General features: G+C 41.5%; 1 protein-coding gene across 12 annotated transcripts in view; it reads right to left on the bottom strand.

The window, feature by feature from the left end:
• The window catches only part of cacna1c (calcium channel, voltage-dependent, L type, alpha 1C subunit), a 176,736-nt gene that overhangs the window by 13,356 nt on the left and 137,788 nt on the right, over positions 1-25,592 (bottom strand). For 4 of the 12 annotated variants that reach the window (XM_076722869.1, XM_076722874.1, XM_076722870.1 and 1 more), the window contains exons 12-34: positions 24,756-24,782; positions 22,510-22,670; positions 22,202-22,275; positions 21,930-22,081; positions 21,478-21,679; positions 21,212-21,332; positions 20,763-20,877; positions 19,949-20,066; positions 19,754-19,823; positions 19,465-19,600; positions 19,162-19,291; positions 17,608-17,667; positions 17,091-17,197; positions 16,572-16,586; positions 14,143-14,230; positions 13,934-14,041; positions 13,764-13,816; positions 13,517-13,663; positions 13,206-13,407; positions 12,490-12,648; positions 12,234-12,344; positions 9,524-9,607; positions 2,430-2,519 (exon numbers count right to left, since the gene is read on the bottom strand). In XM_076722869.1, the coding sequence (XP_076578984.1) occupies positions 2,430-2,519; positions 9,524-9,607; positions 12,234-12,344; positions 12,490-12,648; positions 13,206-13,407; positions 13,517-13,663; positions 13,764-13,816; positions 13,934-14,041; positions 14,143-14,230; positions 16,572-16,586; positions 17,091-17,197; positions 17,608-17,667; positions 19,162-19,291; positions 19,465-19,600; positions 19,754-19,823; positions 19,949-20,066; positions 20,763-20,877; positions 21,212-21,332; positions 21,478-21,679; positions 21,930-22,081; positions 22,202-22,275; positions 22,510-22,670; positions 24,756-24,782 (2,530 nt within the window). Of the gene's footprint in view, positions 1-2,333; positions 2,520-9,523; positions 9,608-12,233; positions 12,345-12,489; positions 12,649-13,205; positions 13,408-13,516; positions 13,664-13,763; positions 13,817-13,933; positions 14,042-14,142; positions 14,231-16,571; positions 16,587-17,090; positions 17,198-17,607; positions 17,668-19,161; positions 19,292-19,464; positions 19,601-19,753; positions 19,824-19,948; positions 20,067-20,762; positions 20,878-21,211; positions 21,333-21,477; positions 21,680-21,929; positions 22,082-22,201; positions 22,276-22,509; positions 22,671-24,755; positions 24,783-25,592 lie in introns of all 12 variants that reach the window. The other 8 variants (XM_076722873.1, XM_076722872.1, XM_076722871.1 and 5 more) reach the window with 7 other exon arrangements.

Below are 25,592 nucleotides of genomic sequence, written 5' to 3'. Positions count from 1 at the left end.
ACTTGGCAACAAAGAGATTCACAAACCATCCATCAGCTTCCTAAATACACCTGCTTCAACATCTCTTCATATAACAGATATGGTCCAACTGTGCAAACAGACAACTCCAAGTTACTTTGCAGTTAACTGTCTTTGAAGACACCACACTGGATCTTAAATCAAGGCTCTCTGCTGTTACTTCTACCTCACCTCAGTGCTGTCTTAAGAAGAACAACACGTTCTTGGGTGTTGTTTCCACAGCCTATAACAGGTAAATCCAGCCTTGCAATAACATTTGACAAACATGCATTGAAAAGCTTCAGGCACCCCTGAAGTAAATCATCTCACTAAGCTGAACAATTTGGATATCCTGCATCGGTATGGACTGAAATTCAAATAGCTGGGACCAGGCCAGAGAGATTTCTGTCGATGGAGGTAAGCTCTTTCATAAATCACTGATAACAATTCACAACAGTTACAGTACAAAAATCCTAGCCTGCAGGCAAATTCCTGTTTCAATAAATCATGCAGGCAGGCTAATTGTTTGTCTGTCACAGAGCAACTGGCCACCGGGAGAAACAGCTGAAGATGACATTCAGGTGGATGAAGATATTACTGCCAAATACAGCCACTGCCAGGCAAAAAGACAATATTTTCATCGGTGGCAAATCTCTTCATCTTTACTAGTGTCTCCTGGAAACTGTTTTCACCCCAGCAAGTGTTTTATTTGCACAGCCTCTTGCAATGAACATGTAATATTTTGCTTCTCGAGCCATTTAAACAATCCATTATTTGGTATACTTTTATTCAAAATATACCTGCACAGAGCTCTGAAGTACAATCTTGAGAGGCACTGTAGCTTTCAAACTGTCTATTGTCCCAGTACTCATCCGCAGGAAATAACTCCATAATGAAATATTCAGCCATCTCGCTGAGTGCTATTCTAATACAGATTTACTTATTTATGCTGCTGCTGCTTGTTCTCAGGGACAAAAAAGCGGAAAAAACAATGGTGACATCAGGATTTGTGTAAAGCATGATGCAGTTAATACAGCAGCTAAGGACCAAGTATATTATTCACAATTGTACCACCAACAGCAGATGAATCAGGTGAAGCTAAATGTACCATTCACACAAATAGCAAATCATCAGCAATCATAAGCATCTAACTGCTCTTCCACACAAATGCACCAGGATACATAGAATAAACCTGATCATGTCACAACCACAGCAGTGCCACACTACATCTGTCTCCACTGCCATAATTAAATGTGACTCTAAAAGCACACGACCAGCTTATCTGACCTCTAAATCTGTTTCATGCCATTTGTGTTTTTCCAAGAGGCCATCAATTCTTTATGCTAATCCCACAGAGAAAACACAGTGTGCTCCGAAAAAGAACGTGCCATTCACCACACATCGTACTGCAGTTTGGGATAACAGATGTCATATACGTTACTGTTCAACATAATGCATGTTAGAGTTAGATCTTGCTTCTAAAATGCTCTATAGGACGACTGGAAAACTCCTCATGCTAGGTCTGTTGTTCCATAACTCTGGGATAACTGGGAGCAGTTGGGTACTTTCTAACAGATGTCACATTTTTCTGGTGACGCTGTTGTAGTGTTGACAAGTAACCCAAGACATGAGTTGTCCCAAACTCACGAACGTGCTGAAAATGACACATCCTTCTGGGGAGTGAAAATTCTGTACTGCATGTAATACCACAACTGGACCACAGTGGGGACCACTGTACCATTGAGAGGTGGGGAAAGGGGGGGGGGGGAGCAGGAAAGATACAGTGACAGTATGTGTAACAGAGAGAGAGAGAGAGAGTCTGAATATGAAGAATAGTTTGAATTATTCAGACATCCAAACAAACAGACTGATTCAGAGATAGATAAGACAGACAGACAGATAGATCAATAGATAGAGATCAATAGATTGATAGATCAACAGGTAGATAAACAGATGGATGGCAGGCCAGTGGAGAACAGTGAAAGGAAGAGAGACAGCGTGACAGCGTGACCATGATGGCTTGCACCAATGAGGAAGCACTAAAAGATACCACACCCATAAGGGAAGGGGGAGCAAGTTGCAAGCCATGGGGAAGTGGGGGCAGCGGGCACCATGGCAACAGCAATAGCCACACAAGGAAAGTCACATGTCTCCAGTTATACTACGCCTACACAATACAGTGTCCTTCACCATACACACACACATATATATATACATGTAAAAGTACAAACAACAGCTACATATGTGTAACTCTGGACATGCTGCAGAAGATGACAGCAGGAGCGACAGAGGACAGCTGACAGGACCAATGAAGAGCCAAAAGTTCTGGATCATACCATGGATGGCGTAGCAGAAGGAGGGATGGAAGGATGGGAGGATGGAGGGATGGTGGAGTAGGTAGGGAGGCGGACGAGGTTACCGTCGGAGCGTACCATTGGCCTTACCGCAGGGGGGTGAGAGGAGGAAGAGGAGGAGGAGGAGGACGAAGAGGAGGAGGACGAGGACGAGGAGGAGTCAGCTGGCTTTAAGGAAAGGCAACAAAGATCAGCACCAGAGCAGCGCCTTGGTGTGTGTGTGTGTATGTGTGTGCGTCACCGTGCGTGTACAGTGTATGCGTGCTGTCATGTGAAAAGTCGTGATATTTCGCACTAGCCCAGACATAAAAATAAGTCACAAAGCACCAGGCTAGTGAGGGCTCAGTCTGATCAACCCTCACATGGTGGAAATAATTTCATCTGGGCCAGAAGGGAGAATTCTGAAGATATTACTGCATATAGAGACTGGCCCCATTAGGCTGAATCACTTCTTATCACAGTACTCAAAGAGTGAAACATGCAGGGAGTGTAAGATATTGGGAAATTGCTGTCCAACACCTTGAGGGCCAAAGTAATGAATGATGGTCTGGGGCAGCCGACTGTGTTTGTGTCTGTGTGCAGTGTAGCATGTGTCATGTGTGCCCATGGGTTTGTGTGTATGATGGGGGATAGAGGGGCGCGTCTGTAGCTATCTGTTTTTTCTTTCGGCCAGCTGAAGCTACAGTAAGCTTTAGCTTAACTCAGGCTACCTTTACCAAATGCATCTTGGCATTAAAGGACAATGCCTCTTTGAAATACGCGTTATTCAAGCCGTTCTCTGACCTGAGAATAGGCAAGATCCAAGTGAGATGAGAAATGTTTTGGGCCCTGTGAAATAAATACTATGTTGTTTCTGGTCGAATAACTGTTAATTAACCAGACCACAACTTTCATCTACTTTCAGGTCAAAGAGGCATCAGAATACCACAAACAAAAACAACAGGGGGTAAAGATCATCTCTGCACTCGTGGCAAAGATGATTTTAGATGCTTTTGGAAATCGGAGCCCACAAGTATTTACATAACACCTGAAGGCACAAATATAACACAGTTGGTAGACACCCACTGGTTGTCCCTGGTACTGCAACATTTTACACTGCTAGGAGTGATAGATTAACTAGCAGTTCAATCTATGACTCAGGAGCTGCTCTCTCTGCTTTGGTATCGGCCCTGTTAAAACACCTTATCACAAAAAAAAAATGCTTCATTGTTCCCTGGAATAAAGAAGGGCATGAGCAGGTAAGATCAACTTACCTGAGGGAAGGAAGGAGAAGAGAGAAAGGAAAGCAGGAAAGAAGCAACAAAAGATAGAGAGAGGGAAGGAATCGGAGGGAAAAGGGCAATTAGAGAATTGAGGAAATGGGAGCAAAGGAAGAAAATCAAACAAGGAAATGAAGGATAGGGGGTGAGAATGTAGTGAGAAAAGAGGGAATGAATGAAGCATTTAAAGGAGTTTTAACAGAGCCATACACACCTTATGATCACACACAGTAATGATGTACAAAGAGTAATAAGTTGCTGTATTTTATGAAGTACGGCTTGTATTAATTGGCTCGCAATCGGGACACGAATAATTTGTTAATGTAAAAATCTTTCGGAAGGGAGAGGTGGGAGTGAGATAAGTGTGTGTGTGTGTGTGTGTGTGTGTGTGTGTGTGTGTGTGTGTGTATCAGCTGAGGTCTAATGGTGTGAAGGTAGGAAAGGAAAGCTGGAAGGGATGACAACTGTAGGAAGGAAGGAAGGAAGGATGGAAGAAAGGAAAGGAAGGAAAGGAGCAGGAGGGGAGATGTTAAAGGGAAGTCAAGGATGAGTTGGAAAGATGGGCAGGAAGGAAGAAAGGGAAGAAGGAAGGAAGGAAGGAAGGAAGGAAGGAAGGAAGGAAGGAAGGAAGGAAGGAAGGGAAGATGGCACTGATTCAAACTACCTGTAGAAGTTAAACTGAAATATTGGAGAATCTGGGTGTTTGTCTGTGTGTATGTGTGAATTACACAAAGGGCCAGCTCGGTCAATTTAAGTCAATTTGAATTCGCTTCAATTTCTACATGAAATCGAAGCTGTGAACTGGAATCAGATTAAACTCAAATGATTCCTCTTCGTTATATTTCTCATTATGAAGTGACACAAAACAAATTACAGAGACTGCAGTGGACTTGTGGCACGGGGTGGAAATTTTAACCAAACTAAAATTCAGTACAAAAACAGAACATTGAGTTTGTATAGAAATATGCTGCAGTCCTTTCAGGCTGAACTACAGTGCGGATGTGAGTTACTGTGCTTGCAGCTCATCGGATTTGTGAGCTCATTTAAAATGAACTTGAGCTGTTTTCTCACATTGCATGTCATGTTTTCGAGCAAACATTTCATCAGTTCAGTCACTTCAGTAGGTAACATGGGTTTCTTGAGAACATTGTTGCCTTAGATTTATGGTTTGTACACCTTTTTGTTTCTTATGTGTGAGCTATACACTGTTAAGTAAACTGCAAAATCAAGTGCCTTTTCATCTAATGTTCAATGTACTGGGGTTGAAAGCTCACAACAAGCTATTATCAGAATATTTAAAGATATAGCAGGTAACTGGTTGACCTCTTAGGGAGGAAAAGCATGAGAGACCCATGTTACCCAGCTTGCATTTCAGGTGAGCAAGCTGCACCGCAAACCAACGAGGAAGAAGACAGACAAAGAGAGAGATAAACGTCCATAAAAGAAGAGCCAAGTGAACCGAAAAAGGTCAGAAAGAGAAGGAGAGAGATGGAGAGGAGAAGAGGAGGCATTCCGGAGAGAAAGAAAGAGACATAGATGCAGTCCATACTGGCATCGTCTGCAAGACACCGCTCAGAGCAAACCACTACCAATCTGTTCACACTACTTCTACTCAAACCAAAACCAAAAACGGAAAAGAAACCATGTAAGATTTAAGAAGCACCCGCAGGTTGCTGGGGAGAATTAGAGACCCAGGATGAAGAAAGTATTCTGATTCGAAGACCACAAAATGTGCAGCTAATCTAAGTCAACAAGCACCCAACAGAGCAGCGGAGTGGGTGCACTCAAACAGGCTTTTTTGGCCATTTAATATTTACTAAAGACAAAGTGATAACATTTTAAAAGCTGGCCTGTTACTGCACTTCACTTTGTACTTAGGAATGCAATGAAAGAGTGGTAGTTGTTGGCAAGCCGCTGCTATTAGTTTCTAATTGCATTGCTCAGTACGTTAAAAAGCATTCACTTGTGCTTCAGTGCCTGATGAAATGCAGTAGCGGGCTAAAATCTAAAATGTCTAAGTGACAGGGTCCCAGTTCAAAAACAGTCCAAAGTTCTCACAGGATTGGAGTGCGGAGGGTTTCTTAAAAAAGAAAAATAGAAAAGGTAGCTTGGGCATGTCATCACCCAAATGATTAAAGAAAAAAAAAAAAAAAATCAAACACCGGAGAAGAAGAAGAAGAAGAAAAAAAAAAAAGACTTGGGGCATGCCTTTAGGTTAGAGGTGGGAGAAGAAAATAATGACTCAGTCAGAAAGAAGTGCAAACCGATCAACCAAATCAATCAAACCAAATCAAAGGCACACTCCAAACCAAAGTGTTAAGTGCAACATCAGTGACTTGTATAGATGACAAAGATGTATATCTCTGGCCCCACAAACCTCAGTGTTAAGGTGGCTACATAAAACATGTCATATCTCAGATAGTTTTTTTCCAAACTGTCAGCCTTTATTAAGTGTCTAGTATATATTTATATACTCTTCTCTCTCTATGTACACAAGTAGGCTTTGCTTTAAATTCATTGTCTGCAAGGCAACTACAGGATATAAACATTTATGATGCTTTTGTGATTCCCCCGACATCGCATTCCTGTAATAACTAGAAAGAATAACTGAATAAAACATAAAACATCCAAGTACAGTTTGGAAATTACCCGGTGTCGTTTATAAGCTGCTTTTGTCGGCCTCTCATGGGGACAAATGGATTCCCTTTCTACAGGCACGAAAACAACTGCCAAGCTCATACACCCCTGGGATACATGAACCTTATTTGTATGCCTGACCAGTGCCGTCTGAGGTGAAACACACTGCATTCCACCATGGGGAAACATACCATTGTACCTGTGTGCATATCTTTGCTTTGCTTCATGTCCTCAGACCAGCAGCAGGCTGAAGGTGTGAGAGGATTTCAGCCAAACCTACTCTGTCTGCATACTCATGTAGCAGAAATATATCTACAGCTGATGAGATATAATCAAAAACTGTTGACGATAAATACGTAAATGTCTCAGCTGAACCTCAGACTTTACATCCATGTCTTCCATTGACTCACAGGATGTGGACGAGGATGTAAAAGTCGAACAGTTTTGCGAAAAACCGCTGATTCACTTTCTTGCAGAGAGTTTGATTGATACCACTCTCATGTTAAATAAAGACTGGAGGCAGGTGAAAGCAGGTAGCCTGGCTCTGTCGGAAGGTATCAACATCCACCTGCCAGCACCTCACAGTTTCATATTAAAGAAAAGATATGAGAAAGTATTGATCTCCTCATCTCACTCTTGGGAGGACTTTCCCAAAATATCAAACAAATCCTTTAACGGATCAATCTTGTTTGCTATACTTTGCGGTGAAACACTGGAACACTAGACAAGGCTGGTACGGTACATGTGCCTTCATAAGCTGACACATATATCAACGTTAGACTCATACAGAGCTGCCTCCACCTACTGAGCTGCAACTTGAGCTACATACAGTCTCCTGAGGCATTTTCACTGGATGCTACTGGACATGCAAAGCTGTGCAGACTGAAGATGAGGCATCAAACGGAGTTAAGCGCCAGAGTCCCCTACAAACAGCTCCTTCATTGTAGAAAGAATGTTTTTTAAGTGACATTCAGCTTTTTGGTCAGTCTCATCATAGTACAAAATAATTTTCCCCTCCGGCAAACCAGCACACAGCAAAACTTCTCCTCTTCCCAGGCTAAATGAAACAGAGTTCTGTCCAGCCACACTTTGCAGTTTGCATGGTTCTCAGACTATTCTCCTGCCAAAGAGCCCTTTGAATATCACATGAATAAAACACCAATTATCCCTGAAGTGTAAATACGATAGACACTCAACATTTGACTTGTGTTTGGGATATTCATTCTTATTCAGCCCTACTGTTGACCATAGGGCCTCCACGTCGATAATAAATGAATTCATACATACATTTACATAAATTTCACGGGTCCTGAGTAAATCCATTTATGGATCAAATTGTTCCCCATGTCTGCACATTGTTATTGTTGTACCCAAAAAAAAAAAAAAAAAAAAAAAAAAAGCAACTGCAACTTGTATATTTTCTCATTTGAATTTAAAGTTTCCCTGGTGATTTAGGAATTGAGGGAGTTTTGTGACCCTTGGGTCAAAACACTGTTGTTCAGAAATGAGAATCTGTATTCATTTCTTCTTTCCAGAAAATCTTTGTTTCAGAAATCTGGATCTTTTCGGAAAAATTTTATATACAGTACCAGGCCTGGATATACCACCTTTACATCTGTCATGCTATACAGGGTCAACCATGCCAGGGGAATGGACACAATCCCCTGTGGCAATGACAAAAGATCAAATAAAACCAATGTGAAACCAAACCAAGTGCTGAGACAATGCAATAGGTTCTATTGGCAAATGCAATAGGTTTGATGCTACTGATGTTCAGCAGACCGAGGCGTGAATACCTATCTGAAGCAGTTTTCAAATATTAGAAAATCTATACAAAATAATACTAAGAAAATAAAGCAGTATTTGCAGGCTTATTACACTGCTTAAGATATATGTGCAGGCATTGAGTAAGAAGTGGTTTGCAGCCTCCATTATTAGAAACACTGCTTTTAAACAAAATATGGTGTGATGCAGTAATGTTCATTTTAGTTCCCCAACAGCCAACACATTCATTATTAATCAAACTGACCATTTTCAAATGACTATTTAGATGTCAGGGGTCAAGATCTCCGAGCAGAACTGTAAAAGTTTGTGTGTCATGTATTTTAAAACAGATGAAGCGCACTCTGCTCTGTTGTGATTGCACTACATCTGGCTGTTGTCACTGCCAGACTTCAGTCGACTCTTGAGTTCAACTTTGGTGCAGCTGAAGTTTCCTAATCATTTGAAAGCATGCGAGATGGGTATCGGCACTCGGTCTGTTTGTGTGTGTGGGAATGGCAGAGCAGGCAGGCAGGAAGGGAGGGAGGGAGTTGGACTACTTACGTTAACCTCAGTGATCGCTATGTCAACAATGCTACCCACAACTATCAAGGCATCAAATGTGTTCCATGCATCAACAAAATAATGCTGCGTAGGGGTGGAAAGAACAGAAAAAACAACAGAAGAAAAGGACAGAACATAAGACATTTAAAAATGGAAAGAACATAAATTAAAGGAGAGAGGAGAAAAATAAGATAAAAACATTATATACATGAGCACTGGAGTTTTTAGTAGGAGGAGAGAGGGAAAGAATCAACAAAATTAAACGGTAAAAAAAGAAAAGAAGGGGCAGTCTGAAAGAGATGGACAGCAGAGGAAGAGCAGCGGCGATCGGTCATGCTTGTCCATGAGAGGAAAATGTCAACAACAACAACAGTAAAGAACAAACTGTAACAAAATAACAACCAAAAAAATAAAAAAAAACACCCCTGTTGCTGCGGTTAAAAAAATGAAAAGGTGTGTAAGTTTTTTTGTGATTGGTCAGTGAGTTAGTTCAGTTAGTGAGGGAATCAAACCTGAGGACATGTCACAGTCTGACAAAAAGTGGAAAAAAAATCAAGAACCCGACAACATCTGAGATACTTTTAGAAATAAGGAAGGAAGACGCAAGACAGAAACCCTTTGTGATCAAAGCTAAACCCTGCCTCTGGTCCCGCTACTCTTTATGAAACCCAGGAAGAAGCTCGTTCTTGCTCGGGAGCCCTTGCGGTTGGGGGTCCCCTGAGTAGCAGCGGCCATCTTGGAGTTAAGGATGGAGGACGGAGAGAAGAAGGAGGAGAGAGAAGAAGGCAGAGAAGGAAGGAAGAGAAATGAAGAGAAATAGACAGCACAACACAGAATAGCCACAAAGGAAAGGAGAGTGGCAGGAAATGAAAGATTCAGAAGAAGCAAGAGGGCACGAGACAGAGAGAAAGAAGGAGCAACAAGGAGAGTGAGAGCGGGCATCGTACTTACGTTGATCTCACTGAGAATGACGTCTATTATGCTGCCAATTACGATGAGGAAATCAAACACATTCCAGGGATCACTAAAGTACCCCTACACAGGATGAGGTGAGCAAGAGGAGGAGGAGGAGGAGGAGGAGGAGGGTAAGAAAGGTAGGTTAGAAGGAAAACAACATCTGCTGCTACTTCGCAGCCCTATTAAGGTGGTATGAGGTGGTACAGTACACTGAGGACACAGAGGAAAATCAGCTGATGACCCAACACCTGAAAGAACTTTACTTCTAATCAACCTGCAGAATCTGTTCATCAAGGGCAGCAGAACTTCCTGCTCTCTGATAGCAGTTACTTAAGTCTTCCATCTGCATCTTGGGGCAATTGAGCAACGCTGTGGCAGTGATTATACTGAAAGCCCACTTTGTTTGCTTAACTTATTGTGGGCAATTCATCATGAGGAGTGCTACAAAGTGAGTATTTATGAGAAACATCCACATAGCTTCAGGCCATAACAGTATTTTCTAGGCTGGTACAATACAATAAAGATATATGTATTGTAGAAGGAGGGAGCTGCATCCTAGACAGACTGTGTTGTATTCTGGTGCACAGACATCGTTTTGCATACTTAAACTTTGAGACACAGCCATGATGTCAACAGGGCGATTTGGAAACTGGGCGAGCTCATGGCCTTTTCCAAAAAAAAATCCATCTCCTCTGGCTAATTATTTTCCCACAGCACCCTAACAAAATGTATCACCGTGGGCTTGGAGGGCTAATGATGTTTCCATGTTTGCACCAATGTTGTGCAACAAGACTGGAAGGAATAGCTCTAATGAAGTCTGGAAGTTGGAGCAGGGAACTTGGGAGGATCACTGTGTGGAAAATGAGAAGTGAGGCTTCTCTCTCCATTCCTCTATTTGTCTTTTTCTCTCTCTCCAGTATATATATATCCCACTCAACTGCTTGCATGAAACTGGTCAGTTGGGATGCTGAGAGAAGATCAATCTTACTGATCTATTTTAAGCTTCATCATCTGTCTTCAGCTGCCGAGGCGTCGTCATAAAAGGCACAAACTCCTCCTGCAATAATTCACCTGCACTTGCTGACATTGTGAAAATACTAGTTGGACTCTTCAGTGGTTGTAATGAAGTTGTTTCCAGGTTTAAGAATATTAATATAAAACCAGTTAAATATTAGTAAAACACAGCTCAGCATTAGTATCTACATGCTCATGTATGGAGTGATTACACTTATTTTTATCAGACTAACGTAGACGCATTTGTTCAGAACCATATCACACAGTAAATACAGACCAACAGAAACAAAAAATATATAAAAACAGTAAAAACATTTCAAAAATCCATGAACTGAAGCTCCCCGAGTAGGAAGGATGACACAGTGAAACCTGTTCAACAGTTAAAACACATTAGCACACATTATCTCCACAGAGCAAATGTTACTGGCGCTTATTCCACGTCTTGACGATCATAATACCTGAGAAATAAAAGTGTTATTGAACCGGTCCTCTGTGGGTGTGAGCTGTTTAAAGGAAAAGTTAAGTGAAGTCAAACCAATGGGGCACAACCAAAAGTTTCAACTTATACACAAACAAACTGGTTTATTTTCATTAGCACTGTTTAATATGGCTTGAGAACATGCCATCATGCTGCACTTCAATAGACTTAATTATTATATAGAATAGATTTGTCAAAGAAGGAAAACAGGTCAAGATTCACAGCTCGACCACAGAAACCCTGACATGCTCAGAAAAAGCTGAGAAAGCTTTTAAAAGCCTGGCACTTTGAATTAGCCTCACTTGATGCAAACATTACATACATAATGCAGCGCAGCATGAAGTCAATTCCCAAGCCATTCCCAATTTGTGTGTGCCTGTGCCTGAAAATACTACAATTATTATATTGCTATTACTCAGACTAAATTATTTTCAAAAGTTAATACAGAAGATAACCATCTGTCATCCATCTTAATAAAAGGACACATTTTACAGAGCATGATTTTGATTTTGGAGCTAATTGGAAAAACAAGAGAATTCAGTTTTAATTAGTAGTTACAGAACAATCAATTCCCTCGCACACTGAAAATACTGGTGTTTCTTAAACCTGGGGTAGTTTGAATTGACAGTACAGAACAAGAACACTGGCACTGTTGCCATGTATCCTGGAGGGACAAACTACCTGGAAATACCTGTTTCTTATTCTCATCTTTTGATTTACAACCTCTTCTGTGCAACAATAGAGATAAGAATGAAAATATATTGATTGTGTTCAAGGATTTTCCACTAATCCTGCTGTAACAGGGGAAGCATTCCCATCTGCCACTGTTTAAATAGCTGATGCACCAGGAAGTTCTAAGATTGGACCAATAAACCCACGCAGCTACATAGCAACAACAGCAGGGTAACAAGGGAGCAGTGAGATTAAAAACCACATGATGCCGTCCACTAATCATGTTTTAAATCCTTTACATCGTAATTATCATCTGGAGGAAATGAAACAGGGATTAGGAATATACAGTTCAACATCAGTAAGCAGTCATTTGCCTAAAATGTATTTGACTATTCAATCCTATTCACTGGTTAGTGGTAGGTTGTACATTTTATTTGAATTTTCTGAATGCAGAAGATTTCTATGCTGCTCTACTCTACCAAACTCTACTGTGCTGTACAGGAGTGTCATTCTGTTCTGCAGCAAGAGACGTGGACCTACCCTGGGTTTGAAGGCGATCAGTTTAAGGATCATCTCCACTGTGAAGAGTCCAGTGAAGAGCATGTTGAGGATGTTCATGGCGTCATTGAAATTTTTGGTCTGTCCATGATGCTGCAAAGACACATAAGCAACTCAATCGTGTCCACAAGGAAAGGGAGTTTTATGGGAGTGGTCGAAAATCCAGACTGTAGTATTTCCCCAGTACGAGTGTGAACTTGCGTTCATCTGTGAGTGTGTATGTGTGCGTGAGACTCACCTGCATGGCCAGACAGATGGTGTTCAGAAGGATGAGTGTGAACATCAGGTACTCAAAGTAGGTGGAGTTGACCACGTACCACACTTTGTACTGGTAAGGGTTCTTGGGGATGTAGCGACGTAATGGCCGTGCCTTCAAAGCATACTCCACACATTGACGCTGTGACACACACACAAACACACACACACACACGTACACGTGAGAATGCACAAACTCTGTCACCACCTTGCCCTTCTGCACTCAGACCATCACGGAAGAAGAAGTTGTACAGTTGTCGTTTGGCAAATCTAAAACAAGCCTTTTTCCACCCCCAGACTGTTCTTCCATCCTTGTCTCTGCTTTTCCACACTCTAGCTGAGACATGGATCATCACAGAGAACACAGCAGCAGAGACTTGGCCTAGCTACTTCTTTAAGCTTTAGTCTCATGTTCTGTCTGAAGCGCTGCAGCTCCCTCCTGGCTGGACTCCTGAAGTAGTTCAGCCCCTAAAACTCATGCTCAGCCTCTCCAGATTCTCCCATGTCTCAGCCCCTCTGCCTGGCCTCCATTCCATCTCCCTTGGGCCTCCTGAATGACAAATTGACTTTCCCACTTCAGTCAGAACGGCAGAGCCACTCTTCTACTGTAACCTGAAAACATGTCTATCCTGCTGCCAAACGAAAGCATAAAAAGCACAAATTCAGTAACAGGAGATCTGAAACAGATAAAAACACTACCTGGTTCTTGTCCAGCTCACAGTTCTTATACTCTTGCTCTCCTTGCTCCTGGAACGTGACAATGACGAAACCGACGAAGATGTTCATCATGAAGAAGGCGATGATGATGATGTAGATGATGAAGAAGATGGAGATGACCACGCGGTAGTTGTAGATGGGGCCAACGTCTTCGGCGTGAGAGTCTATGGCTCGGTACAGTAACCTGAGGGAAGGAGTTGAGATTCATCGGAGGAATGGAGGAAGGTGCGGACAAACACATATAATAGACAGATCAGTATACTTGTGTGTTGTGTTTGTATGTAGACACACACCCTGGCCAGCCCTCGAAGGTAGACACGGCAAACAGGGCCATCATGCCTTGCAGGACATCGTCAAAGTTAAAGTCACTGTTCTCCCACACTCTCTGGGCTCTTTCTGGCTTTCCCACATCTCCGTCCTTATACATAATGTAGGAACCCCTGTAAATACAAGTGGACACACACACACATTCATGTGTTTTATCCAGAAGTTAAGATATAAAGAGAGTTAACAAGCTCGTGTGCGGGAGCGATGTCTTACCTGCACTCTGCCTGAGTTTGTTTAGAGCTGTCGGTACAGAAGAAGAACTTGCCCTGATGGGAAAAACATAGACATTTAGTCTTGAAAAAAACATGATCATGGCTTTTTGTGAGGTCTGCGGACAGCTCTGGCAACACCCTCCCTTCTTATTTCCCTCTTTTCTTTTTTACCTTAAAGAGTTGCACTCCAATGCAGGCGAACATAAACTGGAGCAACGTGGTGACGATGACAATGTTGCCGATGGTCCTGATGGCCACAAACACGCACTGCACTACATGCTGGGAAACACACAAAAAACGACAGTGAGTACATGTTTGTTAAAAAGAGTGTGTGTGTTTGTGTGTGTAATATGTGTTTTTATATGTGTGACTGCTCTGACCTTTAGTCCCTTGGCTCTGTTAATGGCCCTCAGTGGTCTGAGCACCCGCAGAACCCTCAGGATCTTCACCACATTAATTGCACTGGACCTGAAACACACATGGGATTAAAGTGCTGACCAGTCAACCTGACTAAAAACACATTTTACTATCATTATTTGCACGGAACAACACACATCCTACGACACTTTCAATGGCATCTGTGTTAAAACCTGTGGCATGAGTCAAAGAAACTGTGGAGATCCAGACCACTCAGCATACAGGCTAAGAAAATTAAAATGAACAAGATGCCAGTGAACTGAAACTCAAGACGAACTATGAAACAATATAATCCTAACAATATTTAAGGAAATAATAAGCGAAAATAGCCATGATCCTCTTTAGAAACGACTAAAAAGCATCCTAAATTAGCTTAAATTTGAGAATATATGTTCACATACAATATTACCTGTACAGATTGTATGATGAAAAGCTATGACACATACTTCAAACTACCTTTACCACCAGATTATAGTCTGATTTAGCACAGTTTTACTGCTTTTATTGTACTGCTTTAACTGGTAATACCTGCTCTGATTTTGGACATTGTCACGAACAATCATAGATTGTGTCATTATGGGGCAGCCAACATGGTTTTAACATAAACTGTCTACAATAGTAAATACAACATACTACAGTAAAAAATGTAAATGCAGTACAGTACAATACACACAGACACACGCACACACACATGATTCTTGAACAAACACACAAGTACACCACAGATAGACCAACACAAAGACATTTACAACAGACATTTACAAGCAAACATTGTGCTGTAAGAGAGTGTCAGTACAAGCCAAAGGTCAAACAGTGTGACCTTTAAAAGGAAGTGGTTCAAAAGAAATCTTTTTACAGACTGACCAAAAGAAACAAATGAATACCTTGACATTTTGAATTTTACAGCTCATGTTTGGAAAAAGCTTTAACAATGGTCCTTTGGTAATCTGAAAGCTTACCAAGTCTAATTATTACTTGTTGATGTAAGCGGGTATTAAACATGATAAAAACCTAGCTTTGCCAGGAAGTTTTTCCTTTAATTTCAGTTTCAATTAACAAGCCAGTCATTCAGGTAACTGAGGAAAACTGATTCCCGAAGTTTGACAAAGGTAGAAGGAAAAAAGCGTATTCAAAATGTCAATGTATGTCTTTAAGGGAGTGACTTTTTAGATGGTTAAAGAAGTGATTTAAAGGCAGTGACATTACTCTGTGTCAGCTTTTAAACAGAAAGGAAGGAAAAGACCCGTTGTGCAACTTTTTACACAGGAAGGTAAAGTTTAAAGGTAGTTCATGTGGAGTAGGATGTTATCAGCATAACATCACAGTCAAACCAGCTGTGGAGATACCGTCCAGCGACAGTACGATTCATATAAATGCCAACTGACTTTCAAACATAACTTTTAAATGTTATGTAAAATGAATATGCTGGCTGTGCCTCACCCCTGATTCCATATAGACACAGATAAGAGGTGTATATTAAGTGTATCATATCTAATGTTAGCCATGTGCCATGCTGTCCACACACTATATTATACAGGATGACAGCTAATGTTTTATACATCTTATAATTTATTTTAGGACTGGTTTCCATTTGCATATTAAATTACCAGCTTCCTTATAAACATTTCTATTCTTGCTCTTCTACAGCTTAACCTCAGTGTGCTCACATACATAAACACAGACATGGTAAGAGAGATATATAGACATATGATATATCCCCAGAGATATTTCATTATTGGGTATAAATAACAGCAAAACAGTACCAAAGGAAAGGTAGGATACATATTGGAACTGCAGTAAAAAGCAGATGAAAGACTCTGCTAAATGCAGCACCGTCACAAGTAATTTGACTGTGATGTATTCAAGAAAAATCCCACGCACAAACTACTTTTAACAGGCAAAAACCACTGAGTTTTAGCATTCAGGTGTCATTTCTATAGCCTGGGAGAGTTCAGTTTATCCAGAAATATAACTAAGTTTAATCTCTCCCCAAATCTATGACAAACAATAGATAAACAAATGTATTAACATTTACTGGAGATAAAACATGACTACATTGTTAAGAGGACCATGAATACTTTACCAAGGCCTACCAAACCCAACCATTTCTGGTTGGACATCAATTATGCTGAATGCCGGTGAAGAAGCATTTTGGTATGCATCACATGCAAAAGCATATTATGTGTTCAAAATAACAAATCACCCATTAATTATCAATACAGCGTAATCCCACAAACTACTACGCTTGCCGATAACATCGCAGTTTACAGTCTTGATTTTCGATTAAACTCTCCAAGGCTATAGAAATACCAAATGAAAAGAGTGACAGTTTTACATAGTTAAGGTGAAGGTCTGTTAAGGGGGTTATTAATACGGGCTAATATGGACTTACGTCGAGAAGTCTAGTCTATTAAGCATTAGAGACAGAGAGTGTAGTATAGCATATTAAACATCAGAAAATATTACAGCATTTCAAGGAGTTATTTGCTACAAGAAGCAGAGAACATTTTAATAAACATCACAAAGAGAGAAGGGGATTGGGAGTAATGAAGTGTAAAGTTGTTAGAGAACAGAGAGAAGTGTGAAGCATGAGGTAATTTACAAACGAAAACGTTTCCCCACTTAGCCACTTTACAACTTGATTTGTGCGTTCTTGGACTGGACCAGTGTCTCATGAACTACTCATTATCTGGCTGACTAGTCCAGGCTTTTAACATGTAATAACACAAATGTATGTTTAATGATATCATAAGAATCACCGCGGATGTTGCTTGGAGCTGTTGGCCAATAATGTTAGAAATATCTGCGTGCAACATTTGATTAAAATGCCAAAGCGGCGAATGATTCAAGTATCAATTCAAATGGGACAACAGTATAAAACATGCATCCGAAAACACGATATTGCACTCACTGTATTCCAGAGGAGATGAGGGACACGCTGACCACCACCAGGTCCAGAATATTGAAATAGTTTCTACAGAATGAACCTTTATGGAGGAAGGCTCCGTAGGCTGTCATCTGTAGGGGTCAAAACTCATACTTTAGAGTTACATAAAGACGGATCAAATCACAGCTTAGTATGATGAACCATGTCGAGGACAGCGAACAGGGATTTAATAGTATCTGCAAGTCTCTGTTTTGACTTTAAGGAAGGGTTTACGTCCAAGGATGCATCCTTAAAGCCACTGGAAAGTCAATTCTCTGTGTTCTGTTTTTGTTGTCCTGATGCAGCAAAGCCTTCTCATGAAGCAAATCACCAGATTGTAATAAACATCAAAGACTGTTTGCAGCAACAAAACTGTAGCCTCAATGGATCCTACATGTGGAAAATATTTAGAAAGATTGGGACCATATGAAAGCAAACTCATACTGTAGCACTTACAGATTATATGGTCCACTTATCCTGCATCATAAACATTAAATACTACCTTAAGAATGATCTCTATGGTGAAGAGTCCAGTAAAGACATGGTCTGCATAGCCCAGGATCTGAAAACACAACAAAGAGCATCATTAAGTGTTTCTCAAACCAAACAGTTCTGGGGACAGCCAAACAGGAACTTTGAATCAGGGAGCTCCCCTGAGAACTACACAGATGGTTAGAAATGGCGGTCGCCGGCGCTGCAATGGCTCATGTGTTAGATCATTCAATGTACACTTGTGTCACTCAGGCTTCCTCTTGTGCTTCAGGAGAAATTACTCTGAAGTAGGAGCTAAAAAAGTCCACCAAGTTCCATCAACCTGAAAAGGCTTTCTGTTTTAATTTTAGAAAGGACCATTTCCATGACACTGCTGGACTAAAGTACACTCCACAACAACATTGACTGAACTCAGGTTCTACAACAAGGCTGACTGAGATCAGCAAACTTCAAAACCAAACTCGGTGAAAACCAACTTGGCATTCACGCCACTTTTTCAGCTCCACCGGTATCAACACAATGATTTCTTGGTCTAGACTTACATGGAATTGTTTACACAGTTGAAGTAAAGAGAGAAGCAGGAGGAAGTGCAGTTCCTCAGGGACTGAAAATGAACTTGTGGTCAGCTGTAGTCCTGGCTGACTCCACAACTTACTGAAATAATAATGCTGAGGTTCAGGTCTAAAGATAATGAATTCTGATTTGACTTAAATAGGCTCTGAAAACGGAGCAGCATCTGAAAAACAGGATGTATCATTTCATTAAAGTTTCAGACTCAGGTTAATTGAGTTAGACTAATATACAGCCGCCTATAGCACAGCCAAGGAAAAATACAATAAAACAGATCTTTATTAGGCCCCAGGGGGTTTGTCTTGCTCACTATAGAGAATAAAAAGATACAGCGCACACATTGCTCAGGCTTTTACATTAGACTACCGCGCACAAATTACAGTACACCCATTAACACAAAACAACATTAACAATATGGTGTTCTATTAGTGTATACAGCTGCAATGCAGATATATCCTTCATAAATATAAATAGTACATGTTTTGGGGTTTTAGAGTTTGGCTTCAGGCTGAATATACAGTCTCTGCAGCTGTGTGCAAATCACTAAATGACATTTCTTATACTTTGACCTTGGAACCCAGAGCACATGTGTGTAACTAAAACTGAACATAATAATGTAATAAACAGAATTCTTTGATGTATGTGCACATAACAAATACTACAATGTTAAGTTGTCAACTTACCTACAAGAAAAAAAAGAGTCAAATTGACAACAAAGCTTAACAGGCGTTTCACATCTTCTTAACATGAAGTTAATCGCAGTTGCATTACTCTGGAAGAAATCCCATTAAGTGTAACCGGCCAGTCACAATAAGCTTTGGTTCCTCTATATGTTGCTGTCGGCTATAATCCATTTAGCACAGAATGAATGTGTGTGGGCAACTAATGATGACTACAATGTTTAATTCTGTCTAACCTTAATGTATATTCAGCGTTGAATGCGTATGTACTGTATCCACACTTTAGTGCATTTCTTTTTAATTGTGTGTGTTACCTGGTTTCTGAAGGAGTCATTCTTGACTGGGTCCTCTGCTGCCAAACTGATGCTGCTGAGCAGGATGAAGAAGAGGATGAGGTTGGTGAAGATGTTGTGGTTGACGATCTTATGACACAGAACCCTGAATCTGAGAGAGAGTGAGAGAGTCATATTGAGTCCCCTGTTACAAAATAAGAGGAAGTCTGATATGATCAGAACATGTAGAGATGGGAATAAAGAGGATGGAAAAATACAGAGAGAAACAACCAGAGATCAGAAGAAACAGACGAGAGGGAGGAAGAGGGGAAAGACTTCTCTTACTTGTTGGTGTGGCTGAAGATGAAGAAGGCGCGGGCCTCGGGCATGGGAATGGCCTTCTCCTTCAGCTGAATGTCGGAGAGTGGCCGCGGCCTCGGGCCCACTGGCATCTCTGGTTCATCATCATCATCGTCTCCGACTGAGAGGAAGGAAAACGATAATAGTGATGTAAAAGGTAAGAGGAGACAAGCAGGAAGTAAAGGAGAGGAAATAAAGTCATGGGAAAAAGTGGGAGCTTGAGGTCTGTAAGTACAGGTGCCTTCACAAAGTCACACAAAGAAATGTGTGTTACCTATGTAATCATTGGCAGGATATGGGTTCTTCTCTTCACTCTCATCTCCACAGTACTCATCCATGTTAATCTGCAGAGGGACAGCATTTATTCAAGTCTTTCATGGCTTTGACTACATGCACAGTAAATTGCTATGTGCACTTATTGAAGTCTGTGGCTATTTCAGTCTTTCTTGATATGTGTGTCAATGTGCACCTTAGTAGCAGTGTTGGTCTCTCCATCAGAAGTGATGGACTTCAGCTCTATCTTCTCCTTCTTCTCCTCCTCAAGGGGCGGCTTCTCATTGTTATGACGCTTCTCTGGACTGGCCAACCTGGAGAAAGAGGGAGGAAAAAGGGGATCCGGACATTTAACTTCTTTCTCCACATCTTATCTCTCGCTGCGACAGCCCCATGTTAATCCACTGATTTGTACTGAATCACATATAAATTAACAGCAGAGGGACAAAACAAACACTTAGATTGTCAATGCTGGGGTGCATTTCAATCACAGAGGGTGGCTGCACTGTTATAATCAAACCAAAAGGATGGTGCGCAGGCAAATGGTTGTTTTCCATCACACTTTTTCCTCAGATCAATACAGGTTGCACCCAAGAAGGAGACATTTAATGATTTGTGCCACTGAGGGGAACGCTATCTTCCTCAGCAGCACTAAAATCTCACATTACCATTGCTGACAAATGACCTTTGTAGGCAATGAGACGCTAAAATTACCCAATAAAATTGGTTTAGACAGAAAAGCAAAGCAGGCAAATGTCAGCCTGTCTTAAAAACCTAATAGTTCATGTTCTAATTGTTAAGCATTTTTAGTCCTTTGATTTCAAGGCTCTCGTATCAGCATCCTAAAATGCCTCTGGGCATTACTGACAATCCAGGATGCTGTAAGCTAAAGCTCTCCCTTGATGCTGTTGAGAAAGGCCAAATTCTCCCACTCCCTCTCTCCTCCGACCCGTTTTTTGGTGTTTTCCTAAGCTAACTGGCAGCCTGTCTTTCCTTCTCTTTCGCTTTACCTGGCCAGTTTTTTCCTCTCTTTCTCCTCTTCCTCTTCTTTCTGGGCGGATGTCAAGCTCTCAGCATCTGCCAGATTGTCCACAGCGATGGCCAAGAAGACATTCAGCAGGATATCTGTTCAGAGGGGTGATGTTAAGGATCTTGCTGATCCATCAGATCATCAGTGTGGCTGGCTGCAAATAATCCTGGTTGGCTAAGAGAACAATTAGCAACCTTTCTGCATCTGAAAGACTCTGAACTCTCTATGGCTTGAGCAGAGATACATCCATGAAGCCAATGGTGTTGGCTTCATGAATGTATCCACACACAAAGCACACTCTTCCCTCCTGCAACTGCATCTTAAATAGAGGTTAGAAATCTGATCACTCATCACTCCTCCACCTCCCTTCAGATCCCCTTTAGGCTTCTGTGTAGTTATTTTATGTATGGCTCTGCTGTGGCAGGATACAGTTTCCGCAGATGAACAGGATGATGAAGTAGATGCAGACCAGCATGCCGGGGAAGGACGGTCCACCGTACGCCATGATTCCATCATACATCACAGAGTTCCAGTCCTCTCCCGTTAGGATCTGTGGAGAAAGAGACAAATGGGCTAAAAATCTCATTTGAAAATCCTTTTCATTGGAAAGACGCCTAAGAGGGACACAAGGTGAGAATGGAAGACAGACCAGGATGGAAGAGAAAACTGACCAGGGGCATTTGTAGGATCACTACCTGAAACACAGTGAGCAGAGACTGGGGAAAGTTGTCAAAGGTGCTGCGGCGGGTCTCGTCGAAGTTGAATTTTCCCCCAAAGAGCTGCATGCCGAGCAGGGAGAAGATGATGATGAAGAGGAAGAGCAGGAGCAGCAGGGATGCGATGGAGCGAACAGAGTTTAGCAGGGAGGCCACCAGGTTGGACAGGGAGTTCCAGTATCTGGGGGAGAGAAGTCCGGTTAACATGCGTGCATTTATCCCTTACAAATACACACTACACTTGACTATGTCTCCCAGTTTGTTTCCCCTGTTTCCTCTCTATTTAGTGCAAGATCATGCATCCTGGGTACATTTGGTAATACAACAGCTGCAAAAGGTGACTTTCAAATGTGTGTGTGTGGAAGGACAAACAATCTTTATCAGCAAAATTCTGTTCAATAATTGTCAATGTTAACAATGTCTGTATCAACCTGGTTATTTTGAAGATTCGCAGCAAGCGTACGCAACGCAACACAGAGATGCCGAGAGGAGACATGATCTTGGTTTCCACCAGAATGGTCTCGAGAATTCCTCCACATACTACGAAGCTGTCGAAACGATTAAAGAGCGAGACAAAGTACGCCTGTGGGGAGTGAAGAGCAATGTGAAATTTAAGTAACAATTCTCTTGACAAACACAATTGATAAAAATGCAATCTTTACCCATGGAGCTAAGAAAAATCATGGTACTGTTAGTGACCTACCTGCAGACCCAAACTGTACATCTTCAACAGCATCTCACCAGTGAAGAGTGCTAGCAACACCTTGTTCGCTATGTCTGAGGAGAAGGAAAGAAAGGAGAGAAAGAATGGAGGAAAGTGGAAGAGGTTGGAAAACGGCAATAAGGGCAGCATAAAAAGTGACAAGGTAGGGCAAAAGAGAAGAGGTGGAAAAGGAAAGACAACACAAAAAGGTGAACAATTTAGTGCAATCACAATGAAAAGAGGTGCATTCTGTGTGTGTGTGTGTGTGTGTGTGTGTGTGTGTGTCTGTCTGTCTGTGTGTTAAATACCTTGTACATCGGTTAACCACTGAGGCTGCTGGTGATGTTCAGAGGCGATGGTCAGAGTGTTCAGGAAAACCAGGAAGATGACAAGCCAATAGAAAACCTGTGATTTGACCGCCGCCCGACACTTCCTCCTACACAGCCTGTTCCACCTCCGAGAATATCGACTGAAGAAGAAGAAGCAGAGATTGAGAGAGAGAGATGGAGAGGTGAGGAAAGATGGGAGAGAGGAAAGGTAGGGGGAAAAGGAGAGACGTGGGAAAAAGACAGAAAGAAGGTCGGCGGGAAGGTCGGAGACAGGGAGAAAGGTGTAGAGAGGCAGACGAGGCAGAAAAGAAAGAGGAGAGCGAGAGCCCGTGAGAGAAGAAATAAGTAAAAAACAAAGGATGATCAACAGAAACAGGTGAAGAGAGTGAAAAACAAACAGCGGAGGAGAAAGAAGAAAAAGAAAGAGTCAATTAGTCTGTCAACGGAGTAGTGACGACATCATCCTTTGGCCAGTGGCTGTCTGTTGTTTGAGAGCAGAGCTGTGGAACAGTTAGTCATGCTCAAAGACGTTTCACACCAAGAAGAAGCCAGTATGAAGAGCTTTGTTGCAGAATGAGATATGCACCATTTGAGGGGGAAAAAAAGAGGAACGCTTATTCTTACAAAGTGATTGAAAGCACAAATTTAAACTGAAATGTGTTATTTTGTGATTCTCACTTCAAGGGAAATTCTTGCTTCAAAGGAAGAAGTGGTTCATCTTCGCGTATAAAACGTGTTTTTTTGTCTTTTTAGGCAATTCAACATGTTGTTTGGCGTCGTGCTGTACACAAGGTCTATTGCGTTTTCCTTGCCCTCGACTGCTGAAATAAAAGTTATTGTTTCTGGTAATTGCCAGCTTCACGCCTCGCAGTCACATCTATGTGAACCAGTCCAAGGGTCATGCCATTTTTTTTTTTTTTTTTTTTTAACCTATGCCCATACCAACGATTAGACAACTGAAACTGTCCTGTTGAATAATGAGAGAAATCATCAACGCCTGAAGACGATCAACCTTGTTTTTTGTTCGACTCCCGAAGAAGCAGAGCAGCATGAATCTCACTTTGACTTTACAGACCTCAGTAGAGTCGATGTGACTAGGCTAGTGTGTGGAGTCAGCTTCCTGGCGCCAGTAGTGCAATAAAGCACCTTCTTGTAAGACAAATGACCAGAGAGTGTTTTTTAATTCATCACAGACCAATCATCTTTCATTTATCACAACAAAATGAATCCAGACCACAACTGTCCTAATCGAGCATCTCTCTTTTTCTGATGTGAGTGTCTATCCATTATTTCTCCACTGGCACCGCACACCATCAGACCTGTTTGCAGGATTTGTCATGTCCTGCAACTGCAACTGCAACTGCGAGGCCTCTTTTCAAACAGATCTCACCAGGAAGTGTTCTCCCTCTCTGCCTATACAAAATTCATGTTTCAGCAGTCTATTGTTTGAGTGTGTGTGTGTGAGCTGTTTAGAGTCAGTTATGGCACACAGCGGCTTTTGCCATGATGCACACACTGAATGTTACATGAGACACAACTCACAACACAACACAAGCGGACATGCGCTCTTACATTGAAAGACATGTCATTTTTAACGTCCGTGATTGTTATCTGTGAAAATATTTTGCGTGACTATACAAAAAACTGTTCTGTCCCTGCTGAAGACCAAACATTTCACTGTTTTGAAAATGACCAATTCAAAGGGATAGTTCAACATTTTGGGAAAGACACTCCAGTATCTGTCTGTCATATACAAAGCTACATCCGTAAGTTGGTTAGCTTTGCTTAGCAGACTGGAAATGGGGAGAAACAGCTAGCCTGGCTCTGTCAAAGGTAACAAAATCCTAACTTCATAGAGACTCCAGGACGTTACCGAATCCAGCCAAGAAATTGTCTGGCACATAAAGTCCCCCACAGGTTAGAAAGAGCCAGGCTGGCTGTGTCCTGCCTCCAGTCTTTGTGCTAAGCTAAGCTAACGAGAGGGGTATCAATTTCCCCATCTAGCTTTTGGCAAGAAAGAAAAAGTATTTCCCGAGACGTGGAACTAATTCTTTAAAGACTGTCTATTGCTATGTTAGTTTGTCTATGTGTGCTTGTGTGCAAGTGTGCAAAGGAAACACACACACATACACACATACACACATCCAGCGACTATACAAATACCACAGTAGTAGAGACATTAGAGCAGGTGAATCAAAAGACTATGGTTGACGACATATACTAACCTGAACTTGGATTTGGAGATTCTATTTCTGGAACACAGAAAACAGAATGGATTATACACACACACACGTAACACACACATAGACAGGTACACAACATGAAAGGGGTGATTTGACAGGGATAAAGGGGAAAGGCTTCCCTCATTATCACAAATGACTTAGCAAATGTGTTCCTTGATCAACTGAGCTGTGTGCGTCCAGCATTTCCTGCACCTTTGAGATGCAATTATTTTGTATCACCAAGTACACATTTGCTAGTTTAGGGTCTGGGGTGAACTACACTCAGTGTTTTCTCATTATGTTCACCCAACTTTTCAACAAATCACCCCCCGCAAACACATAGCATACAGTGGCATCCAGTCAAAAGAAAAAAAAAAAAACGCTGCAGGTTTGGAATTCCTCCAATCAGCCCTGGTGTGAACAAAACACGTCATTCATGTCTGTTGATTGTTCACCACTGTAAGAGCAAGAGGTGCATACAGAAAGTACTGAGGACAAGAGATCATGGAAGACATTGTCTATGGAAAGAAGAGAAGAGAAGAGAAGAGAAGAGAAGAGAAGAGAAGAGAAGAGAAGAGAAGAGAAGAGAAGAGAAGAGAATATGATTCCACAACATATCAAAGTATGTCAATCTGTCATGTTCAGATGTTCATGTTCATGATTTGACCAATGGGCTGACTCTATAATGTTAATGTGTGATTTTAAGTGACAATCATAAGGAAACCTGATGCACAAAATAGTACAAATTTTGGTTAACTGACTAATGCGATGATCAAATTGAACGATGTACTGGTTAGTGTCTTTATGGCTCCCTTTCTCACATTTAAATATAATTTTATT

Source organism: Chaetodon auriga, chromosome 22 (genome assembly GCF_051107435.1).
Source record: "Chaetodon auriga isolate fChaAug3 chromosome 22, fChaAug3.hap1, whole genome shotgun sequence".
Taxonomy (NCBI): domain Eukaryota; kingdom Metazoa; phylum Chordata; class Actinopteri; order Chaetodontiformes; family Chaetodontidae; genus Chaetodon; species Chaetodon auriga.
The sequence above is the reverse complement of the archived record's forward strand: the minus strand, read 5'-3'. Positions and strand labels throughout refer to the sequence as shown.